The 20,189-nt window shown below is 35.4% G+C and overlaps 1 protein-coding gene across 2 annotated transcripts in view; it reads right to left on the bottom strand.

The window, feature by feature from the left end:
* Positions 1 to 20,189, bottom strand: part of TCERG1 (transcription elongation regulator 1) — an 80,495-nt gene that overhangs the window by 26,575 nt on the left and 33,731 nt on the right. For both annotated transcript variants that reach the window (XM_006874508.1, XM_006874507.1), the window contains 5 exons: positions 14,043 to 14,203; positions 12,899 to 12,955; positions 12,705 to 12,771; positions 9,919 to 10,054; positions 8,983 to 9,072 (listed from right to left, as the gene is read on the bottom strand). In XM_006874508.1, the coding sequence (XP_006874570.1) occupies positions 8,983 to 9,072; positions 9,919 to 10,054; positions 12,705 to 12,771; positions 12,899 to 12,955; positions 14,043 to 14,203 (511 nt within the window). The remainder of the gene's footprint in view (positions 1 to 8,982; positions 9,073 to 9,918; positions 10,055 to 12,704; positions 12,772 to 12,898; positions 12,956 to 14,042; positions 14,204 to 20,189) is intronic.

Consider the following 20,189-nt stretch of genomic DNA (forward strand, 5'->3'; position numbering starts at 1 on the left):
CCTAGTCTGTCTTTGTTTGGAAGCTCATCTGAAACCTGTCCACCATGGGTGACCCTGCTGGTTATTTAAAATACCAGTGGCATAGCCCTCAGAATCACAGCAATTCAAACCACCACAGCATGACAGACAGACGAGTGGCGGTTGCGTGGTTGCTGTTAAATAGGAATCTCCTTGTGCTAGGGCCCGTAAGTCTGGCTCAAAGGTGGGATTTCATCTTAGCCTCCATCAAAACAGGTCCAATCCAAACAGCTGCTTCAAAGAGGGATCTATCTGCTGGGTCAGTTTAACTCAAGAGAAGTCAGCTCTTATGGTTATGGTAATTATTTGGGGGAATCCCAAAGGGGATAGATGTTTTTCAAACAACACAGGAGGCTTATTAGTAAGAAGTTTTAAGGAAAAGTCAATGAAAATTGTGCTGGTGAAAACAAGACAAAGAAGGTTGCGCTGAGTAATTTTTTTCAATCACGGCAATATGCCTCCTCATTCATTGATGATGCAAGGGTTGTCTTATGAGAATTTCATTGAAAACTTACCCCATCTACCCTATATTCCTGATCTTGCCCCTTCAGACTTCTTTCCAAATCTCAAAGAACATTTCAAAGGAACACACTATTTGCATCCCTCAAGGATGCCCGAACTGTCATTTTGATATGATGTAAACTGAAGACTTCAGAATTCTTTGGGAAAGTGGAAGGACTAGACATGAAATCACCAACATCAGAAACGTATAGACCCTGCTGAAGTATGTTTAAAAACAAGAGCTTGACATTATGATTATTTGTTTTATAAATGTTCTCATGATCCTGTAGCAGTACTTGTTGACTTACCATAATGTAACAGTATACCCTCATATTATCTGCATACTTAAAGGACATGGGAAGAGAATTGGTTCCAACCCCTCTCTCTCTCAGTGATTATTCTCAATTTAAAAAGTATTCAAGGATCAACTCCAAATTAATTTATGTTCATTTTCTTTTGAGACGCTGGAGAGAACGTCATATCTTCTCTTCTGGAAACCATAGCAAGGTTAGGCACCACTCTCATAAAACGAACACCTCCAAAGAAAAGTAGGAGTACTTCTAATTGTATAATTCTTACGGTCCCTCTTTTATGGTTAATTTCTGATAGCTTCAACTAATAAATAAAATTGTATAATAAATATCATCAATATTGTTGTTGCTCAGTGCCACTGAGTCATTTCTGACTCACAGCGACCTTCTATAGGATTTCCAAAGAGGAGCTGCTGGATTTGAAATGCTGACCTTGCAGTTAGCAGTCCAATGTTTACTGGACTATAGTGTAACAACTAGGCTCCCATCATCAATATGTTGCTGTTAAGTGCTGTCAAGTAGGTTCTGATCCGTAACAACTCTGTATAGGGTTTCTAGGGTTTCCAAGCAGCAGCAGGTGAGCTTGAACTTCCGACCATGCAGTTCAAAATGTCATTGTAATCCAGTGCATTAACCCACGTCATACCAGGACTCCTCATCATCAACATAATCAGTTTTAAAAACAATGCCTAGTTACGTTTCATTTTACAGGCATAAGCAAAAACAGTTTAAGTAAAGGGTTACTTACTCTAAGTCTTTAAAGGGGCTTCTAGAGTGCTAATGCTCCATTTTTTCAATCTAAGTTACTTACATATGTTCTCTTTGTGAATGCTGACTGCGCTGTATGCGCCCACTTAAGATTTTGAGACTTTCTGACATACATTTTTTAATTCAAAATTTAAGTTTATGAAAAGTATGGGCATATATTAGTTAATTCTCATAGTTTAATTCAATTTATAATTTGATGATTAGATGAATAGTGTAGCCCAGATGTACTGTTAGCAATCATGAGTAATTATTTTCAGCACACTATATTATACATATAATGTTGTCAAACTTAAAACCTGAATAACGTACATTATATTGTTATTTTGAAATAAAATAATTTAAAGTATCAGCACAACTACTCTTAAGCATGCTTCATGAAGATCCCCTGCACTTTTCGAAAAATGTTAATCAACGTAAAAATGTGTCAACAATAAAACATATCTGACCCCTTAAATGCCTTTTTATAAAAACATTAAATAAAGTTACAAGTCAAAGATTAATATCTAGGGTAATGTATCTTTTATAATAATGTAAAACATGCAAATCCTCATATCTAGGAAAGGAGAAAACTAACTAAAGATGACATAGTTTTAAACAGATTTTATTTTCAGAGAGGTTTATGTTTTCAGAAAAAGTGTGTTATTACCAAACCCAGGTCTTGCTTGATAGAGCTGAAAATCAAACACTAACAGTGAATGAAAGTAGGAGAAAGCTTAACTTTGTTTGACTAAGTGGAGAGGCAAGTTGAGATTTAAATCACCAAAACAAGCGATCATGAAGTAAATGAATATGAATATGTAATAAAAGTTTGGGGAAATAGTCATGAATATATATTGGGGTAGAGTCTTGGAAGTCTGGTATTTACATAGTAGTTGGGCTGTCCAGCAAAATGGCAGACTAGGCAGGACACCCTATAACAAAGATTGTTGTTGTCATTATTGGTAAGTGCCATCGAGTTGGTTTCAACTCATAGCAACCCTGTATACTGGATTTCCATGGAGCGAATGTCCAGCTTGAACCACTGACCTTGTGATTCAAATTGACCTTGCAGTCCAGTACTTTATCTCACAGCACCACACCAGGCACAGAAAAAGATGGAAAATTTTGGAATTCTGACCTTCAGAGGAATAATTACAAAAATGGAAGGAGAAGTGCCTGCTGGAAGGAGAAGCTGAACAGAGAATGCAAGAGTGGGAACCTGACTGGTGAATGGTAGGCCAAATGCAATAACCAACTTGAACTTTTGTGAGCAGATTTGGCAACAGAAGATGGCCTGGCAGAGTAGATTCACAAAGGCAATGGGAGAGCTATGATTCCTTTTTCCCCATGCTCCACTGGTGACCACAGGTGTGACCAATTCTGACCCTCAGCCACCTCCAGTGTAGACCCAGCTCTCCAGGAGTTTGGAGCTGTGTGAGGCAGGGGCCAGCTGCTTTGCTTTGGTTTCTGGATTCAGGTGGGCTCTGCTCCAGACATACAGGACCAGCATTAGGTTAGCAGAAATCCTCATAACCAGCTACCCTACACCCAAATGTCCTGTGATCCAAAAAGGCACTAAAATTAGTTCCATCAAAAACTCCCATGAACTACATCCATATTGAGTGCCCCAAACATATATAATGAGGCTGACAGGAACTTTATCTAGGGCCATTAACTCTGCTGTCACATCCTCCTGCACCCACATAGTGAGTTCCTTGGCTGGCAGGAGCCCACCAGGGGTTTCTCCTTCCTGGGTTCAACAGTCACACCATTTTTTTTTTTTTTCCTGTTTTTTTCTCCTTTAACAGGTTTATTATTTCTTTTTCTTTTTCCACTCCCTTACATTTTAGCTCCACTTTCTGTTTTTAAATTTCTCCCTTATATTTTCTCTTTTAAACCTCCATTTTCTTAGCCCTCTTTTCTCTCTTTACTGGTTTGCTGCCTGTTTAATTTTTCTGTGTGTGTTTGTGCTCTTTCCCACCAGACCTAACTGTCCCATACAGGCCAACCACAACCCTATGAAGCTTCACCTACTGGGTAAGAGCTAATATTTGCTCCTATACCATCTGGTGAATAATAGCAGCCAACATCAGTCAAACCCATACTAAACTGAGAGGCACAAATGGCAAATGAAGGAAGAATGGTGCCCAGGCTTCCATTATCTAACTACACAAAAGATCAAGACAGGGTGAGAACCTAAGAATAAATTAACATACAAACAACTAAATACAAATACGACACAGTATCATGGAGACAACCATTTTAAATCACATGAAGAAATAACAGCAAATGAATTAGTCAAATGACCAACATCTCAAAGAAGAAAATGAAATGTAACTACCTGAAAAAGAATTCTAAAGAATGATTATTCGGCACTTTCAAGTGACTGACAGAAAGATCAAGGAAAGGAAGAACACAGGAAGAAGTCAAGAAAATACTACAAGAACCAACAAGAAAAATACATGCCAAATTTGAAACAATACAAAACTAGCAATTAGAAATTCAGAAGATTAATAATAACATTTCAGAAATGGATAATACATGGAATGGGCAAAGGAATAGAAAATGATGGAAGCCCAAAATAGTGAACTTGAAGATAAGTCTCACAACACTAGTATGCTAAAGGAACAAGAAAAATGGAAAAACTCCAAAGAATGATTTAAGACATAATAAACAACAGAGAAAAATATTGTAAGAAAACTTCCCTAACATCATTACAAACAAGAAAGTAAGCTTACAAGAAGTTGAACAAGCCCCAAACATGACAGATCCCAAAGATAATAACTAAGACAAATCATTATCAAACTAGCTAAAACCAAACACAAGGAAAGAATCCTAACAGCAACTTGTGAAAAACGCAAAGTTCTGATTTCTCAGCAGAACCCATGCAGGCAAGAAGGCAATGGAATGACATACACAAAACTCTGAAAGAAAAAAACTGCCAACCAAGAATCATGTATCCAGTAAACCTGTCCCTCATATACATCATCAAAATTAGCACATCTCCAGATAAACAAAAATGAAAGGAATCTGCAATAACCAGACCAAGTTTACAAAAAATACTATAGGGTATTTTTTGAACTGAGAACAAGCAACAGGGAACATTGAATGATTACCATACATGACACCACCACAAATAACACAATACAATTAAAAACACATTTAAAGTAAAATAAACCTACAAGACTGAAAATAGGGAACCAGAGGTATCAATTTATAATGAAGTCAACTACAAAGCAAAAAAAGACCAAACAGACTGTTCTAAATGAAAAATAAATTAATTACAGAATAATCTCAAAGAGAATGAATACACATTCACATCAAAATAAAAAAGTCAGAAAGATTTAGTAAACATTAACACAACAGAAACGAAAATGAAAAAATCCAAAATCAAACTGAACTCAGCACAGAAAACTATGGAACAAAGAAACCAGCACCATCCAACAAAAATTTGAAGAAGAAAAAAAAAAAAAACACAAAAAGACCACAGCAAAATGACAGCCATTAAAATTCATACCTAGTGACAATTACAAGGAGCTCTGGTAGAGTAGCGGTTACGAGTTGGGCTGCTAATCTCATGGTCAGCAGTTTTAAACTACCAGCAGTTCCACAGAAACTACCAGCAGTTCCACAGGAGAAAGATGAGGCTTTTTGTTCCCGTAAAGATTTACAGCCTCGGAAACCCTGTACAGGGTCGCTATGACTCGGAACCAACTCCACGGCACTTTAACAGTAACAACATGGTCACCAGAAGAAATATATGAAATAGAAACAGAAAAACAGAATCAACAAAGTAAATTGGTTCTTCAAAGGATTAAAAAAAAAAATCAACAAATCACCGGTAAATCTAACAAAAGAAGGATGGTGCATACAGCAAGCAAAAGGATGAAAACTTACTAGGTATTATATCAAGCATCTTAAGGGAGTGAGTTAATGGTCCTGTGGACTCTGGACCATAATCTCAGGGAAAACCACGGTCAAGTTGAATTCACATAGTCCACAAGAACAACGTTCTACATCCTACTTGGGTGAGCGCATCTAGCATGCAACTATTGATTGATGTCGCCATGTGCAAAAGAAGAATGATAAGAATTGAAGAAGCTTGGAATCAATTAGTCCAACTGACCAGACTAACATAAACTGTGAACATCAGTTGCCATGATATAAGACCAGAAGAACTTGATGGTTTGTTGTTGTTAAGTGCCATGGAGTCTGTTCCAACTCATAGCGACCCTGTATACGGTTTCCGAGGCTGTCAATCTTTACAGGAGCAGAAAGCCTCATCGTTATCCCGCAGAACAGCTGGTAGTTTCAAACTGCTGAACCTGCGGTTCACAGCCTGATTCGTAACCAGTACGCTACCAGAGCTTGATGGTACCCAGTTATTAATACCAACTGCCTTGAAAGAGATCACTTTGGAGGATCCCAAATAGAGTGGGAGAAACAAAATTCAAAATTACTTGTTGGTTGGCTGTTGGTAAGTGCCATCGAGTCGATTCCGACCCATAGTTACCCTGTATAGGGTTTCCAAGGAGTAGCTGGCGAGCTTGAACCGCTGACCTTGCAGTTCAAATGGCTTTGCAGTCTGGCGCATTAACCCACATCAGGACTCCTCAAAATTATTAAATAATAGTAATAATAAAGACAAGGTTTATCAGTTAGAAAGGGACTAGAGGAATCTGAGACTATAACTCTTCAGGTCTAGAAAGGAACTCACCCTCCTCAAGGTCTAATTTTCAGCCAAGCAATAGCTAGGAAGATATACAGTATGGAAAACAACACTAGCAAGATATGTTCACCATGGAACACTCAATCATTCCAAATCAAAAGGGGAACTTTAGCTAAGGACAAAGTTGGAAGGAACAGGAACATGGATAAAACACAAGTGGGGACTACTGGGAAGAAGAAGGATAACTATTAATGCATTGAGGGGATTATAATCACTGAAATGAAACAAAGTCTACAATTTGTTCAATGTAAAAAGCTGATAATCTTGTTATGCCTTTAAAGAAAACATACAAGACAAAGGGCTAATGTTGGTGAAAAGATGACTAATTTAGATAGGTGAGTTAGAGAAGGCACTTTGGCATATATCTGAATGAGATGATGAAGTCAGCTATGAAAACATCCAGAATGTTTCACACAGAGGAAATTGTAAGTACCAGAAGGTGTCAGGCTTGTTCAAGAATACCAAGGCCAGTGTGGCAGGTCTGAAAATGACTGACTATAAGAATTTCAAGGGGTATGCAGGGATAGAACATATGAGAAATCTTATATGCCATGATAAAGTTTCAGTGTTATCCTAAACGTAATTGTTGTTGTTGTTAAGTGCCGTCGAGTCGGTTCCAACCCATAGCAACCCTGTACAGGGTTTCCGAGGGTGTAAATCCTTACGGGAGTAGAAAGCCTCATCTTTCTCCCATGGAGCGGCTGGTAGTTTCGAACCGCTGACCTTAAGTTTCGCAGCCCGATTCGTAAGAAGCGCTAAAACAGTTTTTAAGAAAAGGAATGCTAACTTTTATTTCACTTGATCTTTAAAATTAGTCTAGCTACAATTTTAGTATGAAATCTAGTATGAAAACTGAACCTGACTGTTGTTTTTGCTGTTAAGTGCCGTCAAATTGGTTCCGAGCCATAGCTACCCTGTATAGGATTTGGTGAGCTTGAACCACCGACCTTGTGGTCCCAATCAGACTTTGCAGTCCAGTGCATTAACTCACAGCCCCACACGCCGACTCCAAACCTGATTAGAGAGGAGCAACAGACACAGAGAGCTCAATTGGGAGCTACAATGATGACAAATGATATTCATGGTGGCCTAGATTATGGTGTTAATGGTAAATAAGAGTAGAATTTAGAAAAAAAAAAAATTGGAGGTAAATTTGCTTAAATGCTGGATATGGGTAGTGTGCAAAAGCAGAAAATCAAGGTTAATTTATACATTGTGGTAGGCCATTAACTGAGGTGAGCATGAGACCAATCAATACACACACAACTATCATACTCACAAAGCTAAGTCTTTTTATGCAAGTACTAAAATACATGGTGAAATGTCATAAACTTTGAAGAGAATGATTCCAACTACTAAATTATAAATATATCCAACCTAGATTATAAATATGGATGGACACTATGACTACCTTATGAAACCTTGTAGCTCAACAGCACTATAGCAAGCAGATCAACATACTCACCATTTTAGAGAGATCGTTGCTGTGATGGTCCACATAACTCAGAAAATTACATGGGTTGGAAGTATACAATGGTTTAGAGAAAGAAGCAATCTTCATGGGAATAAATAACAACTCAAATAATACGGCAAGTCCAGTTTGTGCTGATACCATCAGCAGTAACCTTGAAGTTTCTGTCATTTATCGGAGTTTATGATGAAAGCAGACTTTTAACAGAAGTGAATTTCGTGTGTGTGTGAAATAAACATGTTTTCGATGGTACAGAGACAATATGCATATGCATATTTATATACTGTGCCTTCAAGTTGGTTCCAACTCACAGTGAACTAGGATTTCTAAGGAGTGACTAGTAGCTTTCAACCACCAACCTAGTGGCAGTCCAATGCTTATCCTATGGCGCCACACCAATGTATCTGTTGTTGTTGTTAATGTGCCGTGGAGTCGGTTCCGACTCATTGCGACCCTGCACAGGGTTTCTGAGCCTGTAAATCTTTACGGGAACAGAAAGCCTCATCTTTCTCCTACGGAACAGCTGGTAGTTGCCAACTACTGACTGTAAGGTTAACAGCCCGATTCATAACCACTACACTACCAGAACTCCTTGTATATCTGTATACACATCTATATACACTAGAATGTAATATCTGAAAAAATTTCAAGCCAGAAATTTTAACAGTGGCATTTCATGCCTGTTAGGCAGAAGTGTGGTGGTGTTTTTCTCATCTGTGTTTTGCAATTTGCCTACTCTAACTTACATCATCTGTCACCCACCACAAGCAAAATTAATTACTTGAAATCAATTTTGAAACCATATTAGAGTAACTTTGATATTTATGAGGTATAAGGACAGAATGTTCACGGGTCAAATATCTATGTCCATAAGGGCACACATAGAGAATGACTATGTTCTTAAAAGCTTTAAAACTGTTTTCGATAGGTTGTGTTAGGGAAAGGGAAAAAAAAAATTAATTATTCAAAATTTAAAAGTCATTCTAAATACGTTGTTGTTATTTGCCATGGAGTCGGTTCCAACTCATAGCGACCCTGTATAGGGTTTCCGAGGCTGCAAATTTTTACAGGAGGAGAAAGCCTCATCTTTCTCCCGCGGGACAGCTGGTAGTTTTGAACTGCTGACCGTGAGATTAGCAGCCCAATTCGTAACCACTACACTACCAGAGCTCTTTCATTTTTCAATTAATGTTATTTTCTTTTACCTGTTTTCTCTCTTTAGGATTTAGAAGTAAGTACCGAGGATCAAAAACTATCTTGTGCAACTCCTTCTCCCATGTTGAAAAAGCAGACACCTTTAAAAAATAAAAAAATAAAAATTTTTAATGTAATGCCACATAATTAAGTTTGTTCTAAAAACATAAAGGTCATATAATTTTACTTGAAATCTACAGGACATCTGTTCATAAAGGAGACATAATAAAAACCATACTGAAGTTTCCATCACTAATAAATGACAAGCAGTGGGAGGTTAGCAACAGCAAACTTCCCCACTAATTGGCTCTGAATACTTCTATACTATATAGAAATAACACACTTAATTACTCATTAAAATAACCACTACTGTGTGACATTTCAAAACTCAGTACATCAGAAAACGCCTTGAAGATCTGCAATCTGAATTTCCAGGCTTGTGCCAATCTTCTGTACAATGTTATGATTTTAAATTGAGCAATTTTACATATTCAAATTAATCTGTGCACATAACCAAAAGATACAAAATCTCTTCTGCTAAAAAGTGTCATTAATAACAATTAGCATACAATATCAGTTCTCCTTTAACCAGAAGCCATTCAAGATATTGAAGAAGAATCTTATATACCTTACCTATCCCAAGTAGTCCGCCATTCTGTAATGTTAAAACTCGTCTTATATTACTCACCAAAATTTAATGACTCAATAAACGTTAAATGTTATTTGTACTTAAAAGAATAGTAAAATTGCATTTAGTTAAGCACAATATGGTTAACCTAAAAAAGGCTGTTTCCCTCACCCCAAAAAACCACAGTAATTTAACAGGCTTCCCTTGTCCACCACCCCCCCAAAACATGAGCACTAACCTTAGATATGACCTTTTAGCAAGACATATTTATATTACTTATACAAAACAGAAATATCTCCCCCAAAGATTGTTTTCTGACCCCTCTCTCTAGCAGCATGTCCTTGAACTGCTTCATTCGGGCCTCCAGAGGGACAATGGCCCTTTCTCGGGCAGCTTTAATTTCAGCTTCCATGGCAGCTTCTTTCTCTGAATCAATGTCTTTATTATCATCTCTCCTATAAAAAATAAAACACACGGCATCAACTAACAAAATACTAATGAGAAATCTTATTAATATCTTAAGATTAATGGAACTTTCAAGACTCACTACTGAGCAGCAAATTTTTGGCAAAATCACATTGAGGGTTTCAAATAAACTCTAAGGGATAAGCAATGTTCATTATAAATTAAAAAATTATAATGAGGCTCTAACAATGTTACAAATATAACAATGGGGCCAAGTTACCAAAGCAACACTGGCCACAACTGTGGGAGAGCAGCCTTTAATTACGGTCTCTCCTTGATACTAGTTTATACACAAAGCTTATCTAATATTGCAATTAAACTGTGCTAGAATTACACAGCTCAGAATATAATTTTTGTAGTTTTTGAAAGGATAGAGGAAAACCAGTTTTCCAAAATAAATTATATTTTTAAAAATCTAACGTAACTTGGTGTGAGTCTTACTGATTTCAAGTACTTATTTTGAAAATCAAATCAAATACCTGCAAACTTGGCCACATGAATATCTCAGATATACCTTACCTACCTGACATTTTAATTACTCACTTTCTGGCCGATAGGTTGAGATTTAAGTTGAAGGACAGGTCCCAGAGGACAACATGGGCCAGGGGTAGAATTAGAACTGTTCCTCAATAACTAAACTATTTCTTGTTCCTCCAAAAATGCCAATCAGGGCTGAAAGGCAACCCTTTTGCAGTTTGGTAATTAAGTGAAATTGTAAATATTGAGTCTCTTCTCAAACATCTGCACTATGAAGACCCAATTACGTGCACAATCAAAAAAAAAAGTAGATAATTCATTAATAGGTATATCTGAGCAGATCGTTCTTACCCAATACAATCTGCTAAATATACTAAAATTGGGTCAGAATCCCTATACAAACAGGGAAATCAGGAAATTCAAAGCATGCTAGATAGGCTAATGAAGGTAGCCCAGGAGATTTAAATGGAACTGCAGCTACCTCACAAATATGGTAAGTGAGAGGTAACTTTAGGCATGAATCAAATGGAATAGAAGACATAGTCCGTGACCTGCAGGAACTTAGCGAGATAGTCTGGACCTAAGATATGTACAAAATAAACAGGTAAAAGCAATTTGCCAAACAATATTCCCTTTTATAATCATTTTAAAACTATTTAAAGAGTTAAAAAGACATCAAACAAATGCAGTAACTAATAAAAACAAGCTTTGTAGAATTATACTAAATAAAAATGTCACATTACAAACTATCACTATCTATCTCAATAAAAGAAATAAAGAAAAACTGAGCCAGGAAAAAGAGGCTTTTAGCTTTGTACCTAAATAGAGAAGCTCGGGCAATCCACATAAAGGACTTCTTTGACATTCTCCTGATAAAAGCAGTTAAAAACCTTACAAAGTGGTCTATAAGAACAAACAATTAAAAACAACCTAAAAGTTTAACATCATAGGAACATCCAAAATTAAAGTACATCAACAGAATGAATACAGTCAACTATAATAATTAAGAAAACAAATGTCTTATTCTAGATGGACTACTTTAAAAAAAACAACAACACAAAATGACTTATTACAACTAAGAAAAACACTTGATATATTTAGTCAAGAACTAATAAGTCAACGTATCTGGGTTATGGACATAGATTATGAGTGGTTCTCTCTAATAACTTATTTTCTTTAATGTTGTTGCCAAATAAAATAAAAAAGAAGAAAAAAAAAAGGACCACTCGATGTAGAGGTTACTTTACTGATTTGCCATAATATGACTACATTCAAATCTGTCTTTTTCAGATATGGATGTCCTGCATGTCTTCAGACTTTCCTTTTTGCTGCTAAATAATGGTTCCATTCCTCCTACACACCCCATCTACCCAACCCTTCCAATATCAAAAAATAAAAGCAAAAGTTACATTCACATTTTACCCAACTAGAGATCACTGACCAAGCTAATGCCTTCACTTATAGCAGTCCCTCCCTTTCTCTCAGAGCACGTTTTGCAAGCTTATGAACTCCCTTCTCACCAGATAGTATCACCAAGACATTATAGGTATGTGACAAGATATGAACATAAAAAGAGAGATCTATTATCTGTAATTAAGGAGCTCTGGTAGCGTAATGGTTACGAATTGGGCTGTGAACCTTAAGGTCAGCAGTTCGAAACTACCAGCCGCTCCGCGGGAGAAAGATGAGGCTTTCTACTCCCGTAAAGATTTACACCCTTGGAAACCCTATACAGGGTCGCTATGGGTCGGAACCGACTCGACGGCACTTAACAACAACAACAACATTATCTGTAATTATGCGATCTCTGAAATGGTACATCCTTATGAGCCTATATTAGAGAAAAAAATGTTTTTTAAAAAATAAAATTCAGGCCTAATGAAATTCTAAAATAGTAAATCGTAAATTGTCATTTGGCATTATAATACATATTTGAATAACCAAAAATTTCTCCCCACCCTCAAATCTACCAACAGAAGGGACACAATTTCTACATTCTAAAAGCAATATATATTAGATATTATATCAGCCCCCCAAATGAGATACATGACTTGTTTCCTAGCATACATATTACCTGTCCCTTGTAATCATGAACTGACTGCAAACTAATGAACCTCTAAAATGTAAAATATACCTGAATTACAAACTATATACATTACTTACTTCCGCTTTTTTGCTTTAATAGGTTCATCTTCATTAATTTCTTCCATTAATTCTTGTTCTTCTTTAACTGTAGGATACAGTTAAATTTTATCAGTACAAAACAATTATTTCAGCACAAATCTTTCTACTAACTTCTACCAGAACACCTGCTTTAATAGTATTAAAAGGAAGGTACTAATGATGAGTTCACTCACTTGCACTCATAGAGAACTGCCACTTTTGGATGGACAGCATTGTTGGCGTCGCGTGCCCTAACAAAAATAGTTCAAATATTGTGAAAAATATTTGTTAAGACTTTAATTCACCATCTCTTCTTAAAAGAAAACATTTTGTATAAAATACCTACCCCGTAAGTCTACTCATTTATAAAAGATTAACAAAGTATAATTCTATACCTCCTATATTTATTCAAGTCACATTGTTTTCAGTTCATTTTAAAATTCATTTACTGAAATTTTAAATTTATAAATACGTAAAACTTTGATTCAAAATTTACAGTGCTTTTTACAATGCATGCTGACGTATATATCAAACAAATGAACCAAATATTTGAAAGCATCTATTTTTATAACTCATATACGTTCTTGGCACCATTCAAATTATAAAATGCTAATATCATACCTATAAAACAGATAATACTAAATGGGAAAAATTGATGTCTAGCGCTCAAAAAAAGTTTTCAATGATTTAGAAATGACTTTTAATCAGAATGTTAGTATCACTCATATATAATCAATAAAAATGTCTCCATTATTATAAATGACATAGATTAAGGTTTGTTTCTTAAGTGACTCATTTATCAATAGGGAAAAATTACTAAAAAGCATGCAATAAAAATTGGAATGCTTTCTGAACATGAGCTAGATTGAAAGATAAAATTATGTTTAAAAAGTTAACATATCTTTGTATTCTTAAAAGTCAGACTTATGTTTCTTAATTTTCTCCTAGTAGTAAGATGCACAATTTTACAAAACAACAAAATCCAAAAAAAAAAAGAAAGCAGAGTCCTGATGTGCACTGCAGGATAAACACTGGATCACAAGATCCATTTGAACCACAAGGTCAGTGGTTCAAATGTATAAGCCGCTCCTTAGAAACTATACAGGGTACCTAGGAGTCAGAAGCAACTCAATGGCACTTAACAACAACAAATACAATTTTGATTATTTAACAAAATATATGACTGGTCAATAGAAGAAATACTATCTCAACATTACTAACAAATATAAAGCAAGTGTCAACAGTTTATCTTGGAATATGACAATCTTAATAAAGGTTAAAAAAAAAAAAAACAATATTAAGAGATCAAAAACATAGAATTTGTAATTTAAGACTCACTTAGTTTCTTTCCTTCTTCCATTCCTTTTTTATGTGGGGGTTCCTGAATAATTTTGTCAACGTCTGCCCTTCCAATCAGATCATCAGGTCGGTCCCACATTGAAAGACGAGTAGTAGGATTATAAAAGAAGACGCGCTCATCACCAGTCCAAACAACACACCTAAGGATTGATTCCAAATATAATCTCATGCTATAAAACAGAATTTACAGCCAAGTCTTTTATTGTCACTCTGTCAAAGAGCAGTAAGGAGGGACATATTCTTATTACTTATGTTTATACATGGAGAAAAAGACATGGTTATTAGAATAGAAGAAAGCTGGCTGGTAAAACAGCAGTTCACAATACAGAAAAGTAAAGCAAAGCAATTTCAGCTCAGAGTTTCAAGTGCTGAGGTATTTAATTTGGCACAGCCAACTTAGAAGCTAAAATTTTAAGCCATCACAAAGAACAAGCAGCAAATAATAATATTAAACAGTTCTACAAGTAGAGCATCCTATATTAAAAAATTATTCCGTTAACACCTTACCTATTAAATAGTATATACTTCTAATAAACCAGAAGTACGAATCTGAATGCAACCTTCTATGAAGCAAAGGTAGAAAGCACACATTATTTTAGTAAAATGAGTCAGAACCGACTCCACAGAACTTAACAACAACAGTATATAAGCTTCAGATATATGTTGCACCATTTCAAGTAAAAAAGGTTTTCCCATTTTAACAGACTGTAAAAGGTCCATTATGTATACAAGGGAGCTTCAAAAATTTTGTGGAAAAACTAAAGTAAAAGATAATGAATTTTTCCATGAACTTTTTTGAAGCACCTTAATACTGTTAATTCTTTAGGGGGAAAAAAATTTTTTTTTTTTAATGCAGAGGAAAAACACAAAAAAGTCCATAGATGAATTAAATGGAATGCTGAAAAATATGCAGGTAAAAAATACTGCTATAAAATCATAAAAACCTTTACTAAACAATATCAAAATATGAAGTTATTGTTTCTTAATATATCCTTCAATGAGTTCTACAGTCCAAACACTTTCATTTTTTTTGCAGACACCCAAGGAACTAAGACATGTATTACAGAGAGGACATGTAGCCATGCACTGATCAAAGATGTGCTCAAACATGGTATGTTTGGAATAAACCCACGCATGTTGGAACTGAAACATTAGGAGCAATACTTTTTAATCACCCTCAAATTCAAATAGTTCAAATAATTCAGTAAAGGAGGAACCAGGGAACAAAAAACAATAGAAAAGACAAACAAGTGGTAGACCCAAATGCAACTACATTAAATGCTAGTAGTTTAAGTATTTATTATTATATATAAAGTACCACCAAGTTGGTTACAACTCATAGCGACCCTGTATAGGGTTTCCAAGGAGCAGCTAGTGGTTTTGAACCACCACACTTCAACCAAAAAGCATGAATATTACCAGAATGGAGAAAAAAACCTGAAAATCTACTGCAGGCTATCTATAATACGGTTGGTTGATTATGTGCTGTGGAGTCAGTTCCGACTCACTCATACCAACCCTGTTAGGGTTTCTGAGGCTTAAGTATTTATGGGAGCATAAAGTCTCATCTTTCCCCCACAGAGAGCTGGTAGTTTCAAACTGCTGACCTTGAGGCTAGCAGCCAACTGCTAACCACTACGCTAAACATAATAATTATAAAATTAAGGATGAATCAAATCTGACAAGTATAGTAGTACAGCAATGCTACTCTTTCTCAGCAACATATAAGCCAACAAAGCCACCGAAACAAAACAAAACAAAAAACACATTAAAGACGATCTGAACAACACTGTAAAACTTTTTGACCTAACAGACATTTATAGAACACGCCACCAACTATTATATTCTTTTCATTTCCCTCCATGGTACTATAATAGACCCTATGTTGTGTAATAAAAAAGTTCCAATAGCTTCAAACAATATAAAGTATATTCTCTGACCACAGCTATAGCAGTGCTTACCAGGAAACTTCCAGCTTTAAATGTGTACTTAAGAACTAAAAATAATGGCCTAATCATGCACAAAACTAAAAATAATGACCTAAGACCAACAATATTAAACTTATAGCTTTGATCAAGGAAAAAAGAGAACATAAAACACGAATATCTGCAATTAAATACAGACTATTATCACCGATTGAATTAAAAGGTATTAAGAGACTGTGAACAACGTCCTGCCAACAAGTTCCACAACTCAAATGAAGTTATTTCTTGAAAACTATAACTTACCAAAGTGGACACAAAAAATTTTAACCATTCAACAATTAATGAAGTTTGTTACTAAAAGCCTTCCCTCAAAATAAAACTCCAGCACCAAATTGGTTTCACTTGTCAATCCTCTAAAGCTTTATGGAAAAAGTAACACCAATTTTACAAACTTTTACAGGAAACAGTGGTGTAGAGATCATGAATCAACTCATTTTATGAATCTAATACAACCCCCAAAACTTGAAAACCTGACAAAGATATTACAAAAGACAAAAAAACTACAGACCAACACCCCATAATTCCTTAATATACTAATAAATCAAATCCAAACAATATACATGCCATAATATACAATGACAAATACGGTTCATTACAGAAATGCAAAATTAGTTTAACACTCAAAAATCCATCAAGGTCTCCACTGAATTGTTTTCATCTTGTCTAGATGGGTCTGTTTAAAAGAGATGGGGATAAGATTCTTATGATTCAATAATAACTGTTATCATGACTAATTGTGAATGTCACAATTGCAAAAGAAGAACTTTTGTAACAAAAACGGGGGAGTAGTTCATCTTACATTCCAAAAACAAAGGACCCTAGGACCATCAAGGGAGAAGAGCACAAGTGGAATGCGAGACCTTATCCAGAGAAGCAGCGATACCAGAGGTAGAGGCAGAGAGAGGAACATGGAGAGAGAGAAACAGAGACGAGCTGAGGACTCTAGATTCATGTGAAGAAAGAAGGCACTAAGAGATGGCAGCCAGAGAGTAAGACTTGCAGAGTGTGCCCTTTGGTAGTGTAAATTATTATATAAGCCTGAGTGTTACTAAAAAACAAAAAAAAAGTGAATAGAGAGAAATACTGTTAACTGATGGTACATGGAGGGGATTATAATCATTGTAATGAAACAAGGTGTATGATTTGTTGAATGTAAAACTGATGAGCTGCCCTGTAAACTTTCACTCAATCCATAATAAAAAACCTTAAAAAGAAAATAAATAAAAACAACCATCAAGGTAAGTCCGCTTGTTAACGAGAAAAACTAATTCATTCTTGACAGATGCACATTTAAACTAAAAACACTAAAATGGGAACAGAAGGGAAACTTCCTCAAATTGATAATTACAGCTAGCATCATATTTAATGGTTAAGTACGTCTTCCCCTCATATCCATATCAAGAACAAGGAGCTCTGGTAGTGTAGTGGTTACAAATCGGGCTGCTAATCTCACCGTCAGCAGTTTGAAACTATCAGCTGTTATGTGGGAGAAAGATGAGGCGTTCTGCTCCCGTAAAGATTTACAACCTTGGAAACCCTGTACAGGGTCGCTATGAGTCAGAACTGACTCCACAGCCCATAACAACAACATATCAAAAACTTTAATTTGTTCTCTTCAACACTGTAGCGAAGGCTGTAGCATTGCATTGAGAAAAAAATTAAAGATGATAAAAAAATTAAGGTGCCCTTATTTAGAGAGATATAGGAAAAAAATCCCCCTAAATCTTTAAAATTAAAATTGATAAATGAATTTAGTAACCTTCTAGGATACTGTCAATTTAAATAAAAATGAATTTTACACTTTTTTTACTATGAAGTAACAGCAATCAGTTGTAAAATATTTAAAAATAATTTGTAACAGCAAAAAAAATTTTTTGAGAAAATCTAGCAAAATATGTCTAAGATTTTCACAATGAACATTGAGATTATTTAAAGTATTATTTATTTAATTAAAACATTATTTATTTAATTAAAACATTAAAAGATGCAAACAAATGCAAAGATACATAACATTGTGAACTGATATACTTAACAGTGTTGCTAATGTCAAACACCTCCCCAATTTGAACTATAGATTCAATGCAGTCTCAAAAATTTCAGCAGGCTTTTTATTTTTGAGTGGGTGGGAATGACATGCTGATTATAAATTTACATGGACTAATCATGGTTAAAAACAAAGCTGGAGGACCTACCTTACCATATTTGAAAACACAAAATACACTATAAAAGCTTCAATAATCAGACAATTTGGTACTGGTGAAAAAAATAAAGAAAAATGACAGAGAACTAAAGAACAGATTCACACAAATTTCAACAAAGTTACAAAGGCAATTCAACGAAAAAACTCAATCTTTCAACAAATGGTGCTGAATCAACAACTAGTTGTGTAAGTAAAAATAATAAAAATTCACCCATATACGTGAAACTCAAAATCCATCATATACGTCAGTGTAAAACATAAAGCTATAAAACTTTTAGAGTAATACAGAATAAAGCCTTTGCAATGGTGGCATACACAAAAATTTCTTGAAACACAAAAATCACAAATAATGAAAGAAAAAACTGAAAGTTGGAATCTCAAAATTTCAAAACTTTAGCTTTCTGAAAGGCACTGTTACAAAAATGAGAAGGCAAACCACAGAATAAGGCAAAATATTCACAGCAGATGATACACTGATACTATGTTCTTAACATCTTTATTTGTAATTTATCTGAGTTGTTTCCAGTTTTGAGGACTAAGATATACCTGACCCAAGCCAAGGTTATTTTCAACAGCTTCGTATGAAAGTTAGACAGTGAAACAGTGAATAAGGAAGACCATCAAAGAACTGACGCATTTGAGTTATGGTGCTGGAGAATAATAAAAGTACCATGGACTACTAGAACAAATTACAAAAGGACAAACACTGCATGAAGCCACTACTGTAAAAAGTCAAGAATAGGTCCTTCATAATGAAATATTCTTTGATAAGGTTACCAACTAGGGGTAAGAAGGGAAAGGAAGGTGAATTTCTGGCTAGAGGGCAGACAGATATTATAAAGCTGGGTGAAGGTAAGGAAATATACAGTAAGAGGGCTATATCAGGAAAAACTGATTGAAATAGTGTAAGCCAGTGGGAGGAGTCCAATGGATTATTAGACAACAGTCTCCATGAGCCTGAAGCCAGAACTAGATGGTGCCCAGCTACTACTACCAACTGCTCTGTAAGGGATTACATTAGAAGACGCTAGATAGAATGGGATAAAAATGTGGACCAAATCTCAAAATCACAAAAAAGACCAGAATTTACTGGTCTGATAGTGACTAAAGGAACAAAACTCTTCTGGTCTGGAAAGGAATTCACATCCATAGCTCAATTTTAAGTCAAGCAACAGGCAGGCGTGTAAGAGGAACAGGCCTAGGTCTATAAGATGAACAATAACACTAGAGGTACACACACCTTAAATCAAAAGGGTAGTATTTATCCAAGAACAAAGTTCAGAAGGATTAGGGAAGAAGGAAGAATGAAACAGGAAACACCGAAAAGTATGAAGAATGAGGTTATATTGTGGGGATTGCAATCAACGACATGAAAGTGTTTATGAATTATTGAATGGAAATCTCATCTGTTCATTCTGTAACTCTACCCAATTCACAATAAAAAGAGAGAGAATAAGAATATTCTTTATAAACCATTCTGAGACACTTGTGTTACCTTAAACTGTCAGATGTTTAAGCTTATTGGGGAAAGGTAATTTCCCTTCAAAATATCTAAGTGTGTCAACACAGCTCTCAATAGAAGTCAGACATGCCCTGTTTAGATAGTCCTCTAAGTGGTAAATATGGGGTGAGAATCTGGAAGAATATTTTCAGAATTAACTGAGAAACAATGGAAAAAAATTCTACAACATTCATTGTCCCATATTATATTGTAGTTTCTATGCATTCATGTGCTGTTTTGTAATAATAAGTAGGACATATGACATATAGCGAGTCCTGGTGTGACGCTGTAGGTTAATGCGGTAGACTGGAAAGTCAGTATTAACTGTAAAGTCAGCGGTTCAAGCTCACCAGCGGCTACTTGGAAACCCTATACAGAGTCACTATGGGTCAGAATCAACTCAACAGCACTTAACAACAATGATATATATATATATATAC

Source organism: Chrysochloris asiatica, unplaced genomic scaffold, assembly GCF_000296735.1.
Source record: "Chrysochloris asiatica unplaced genomic scaffold, ChrAsi1.0 scaffold00280, whole genome shotgun sequence".
In the NCBI taxonomy this organism is placed as follows: Eukaryota; Metazoa; Chordata; class Mammalia; order Afrosoricida; family Chrysochloridae; genus Chrysochloris; species Chrysochloris asiatica.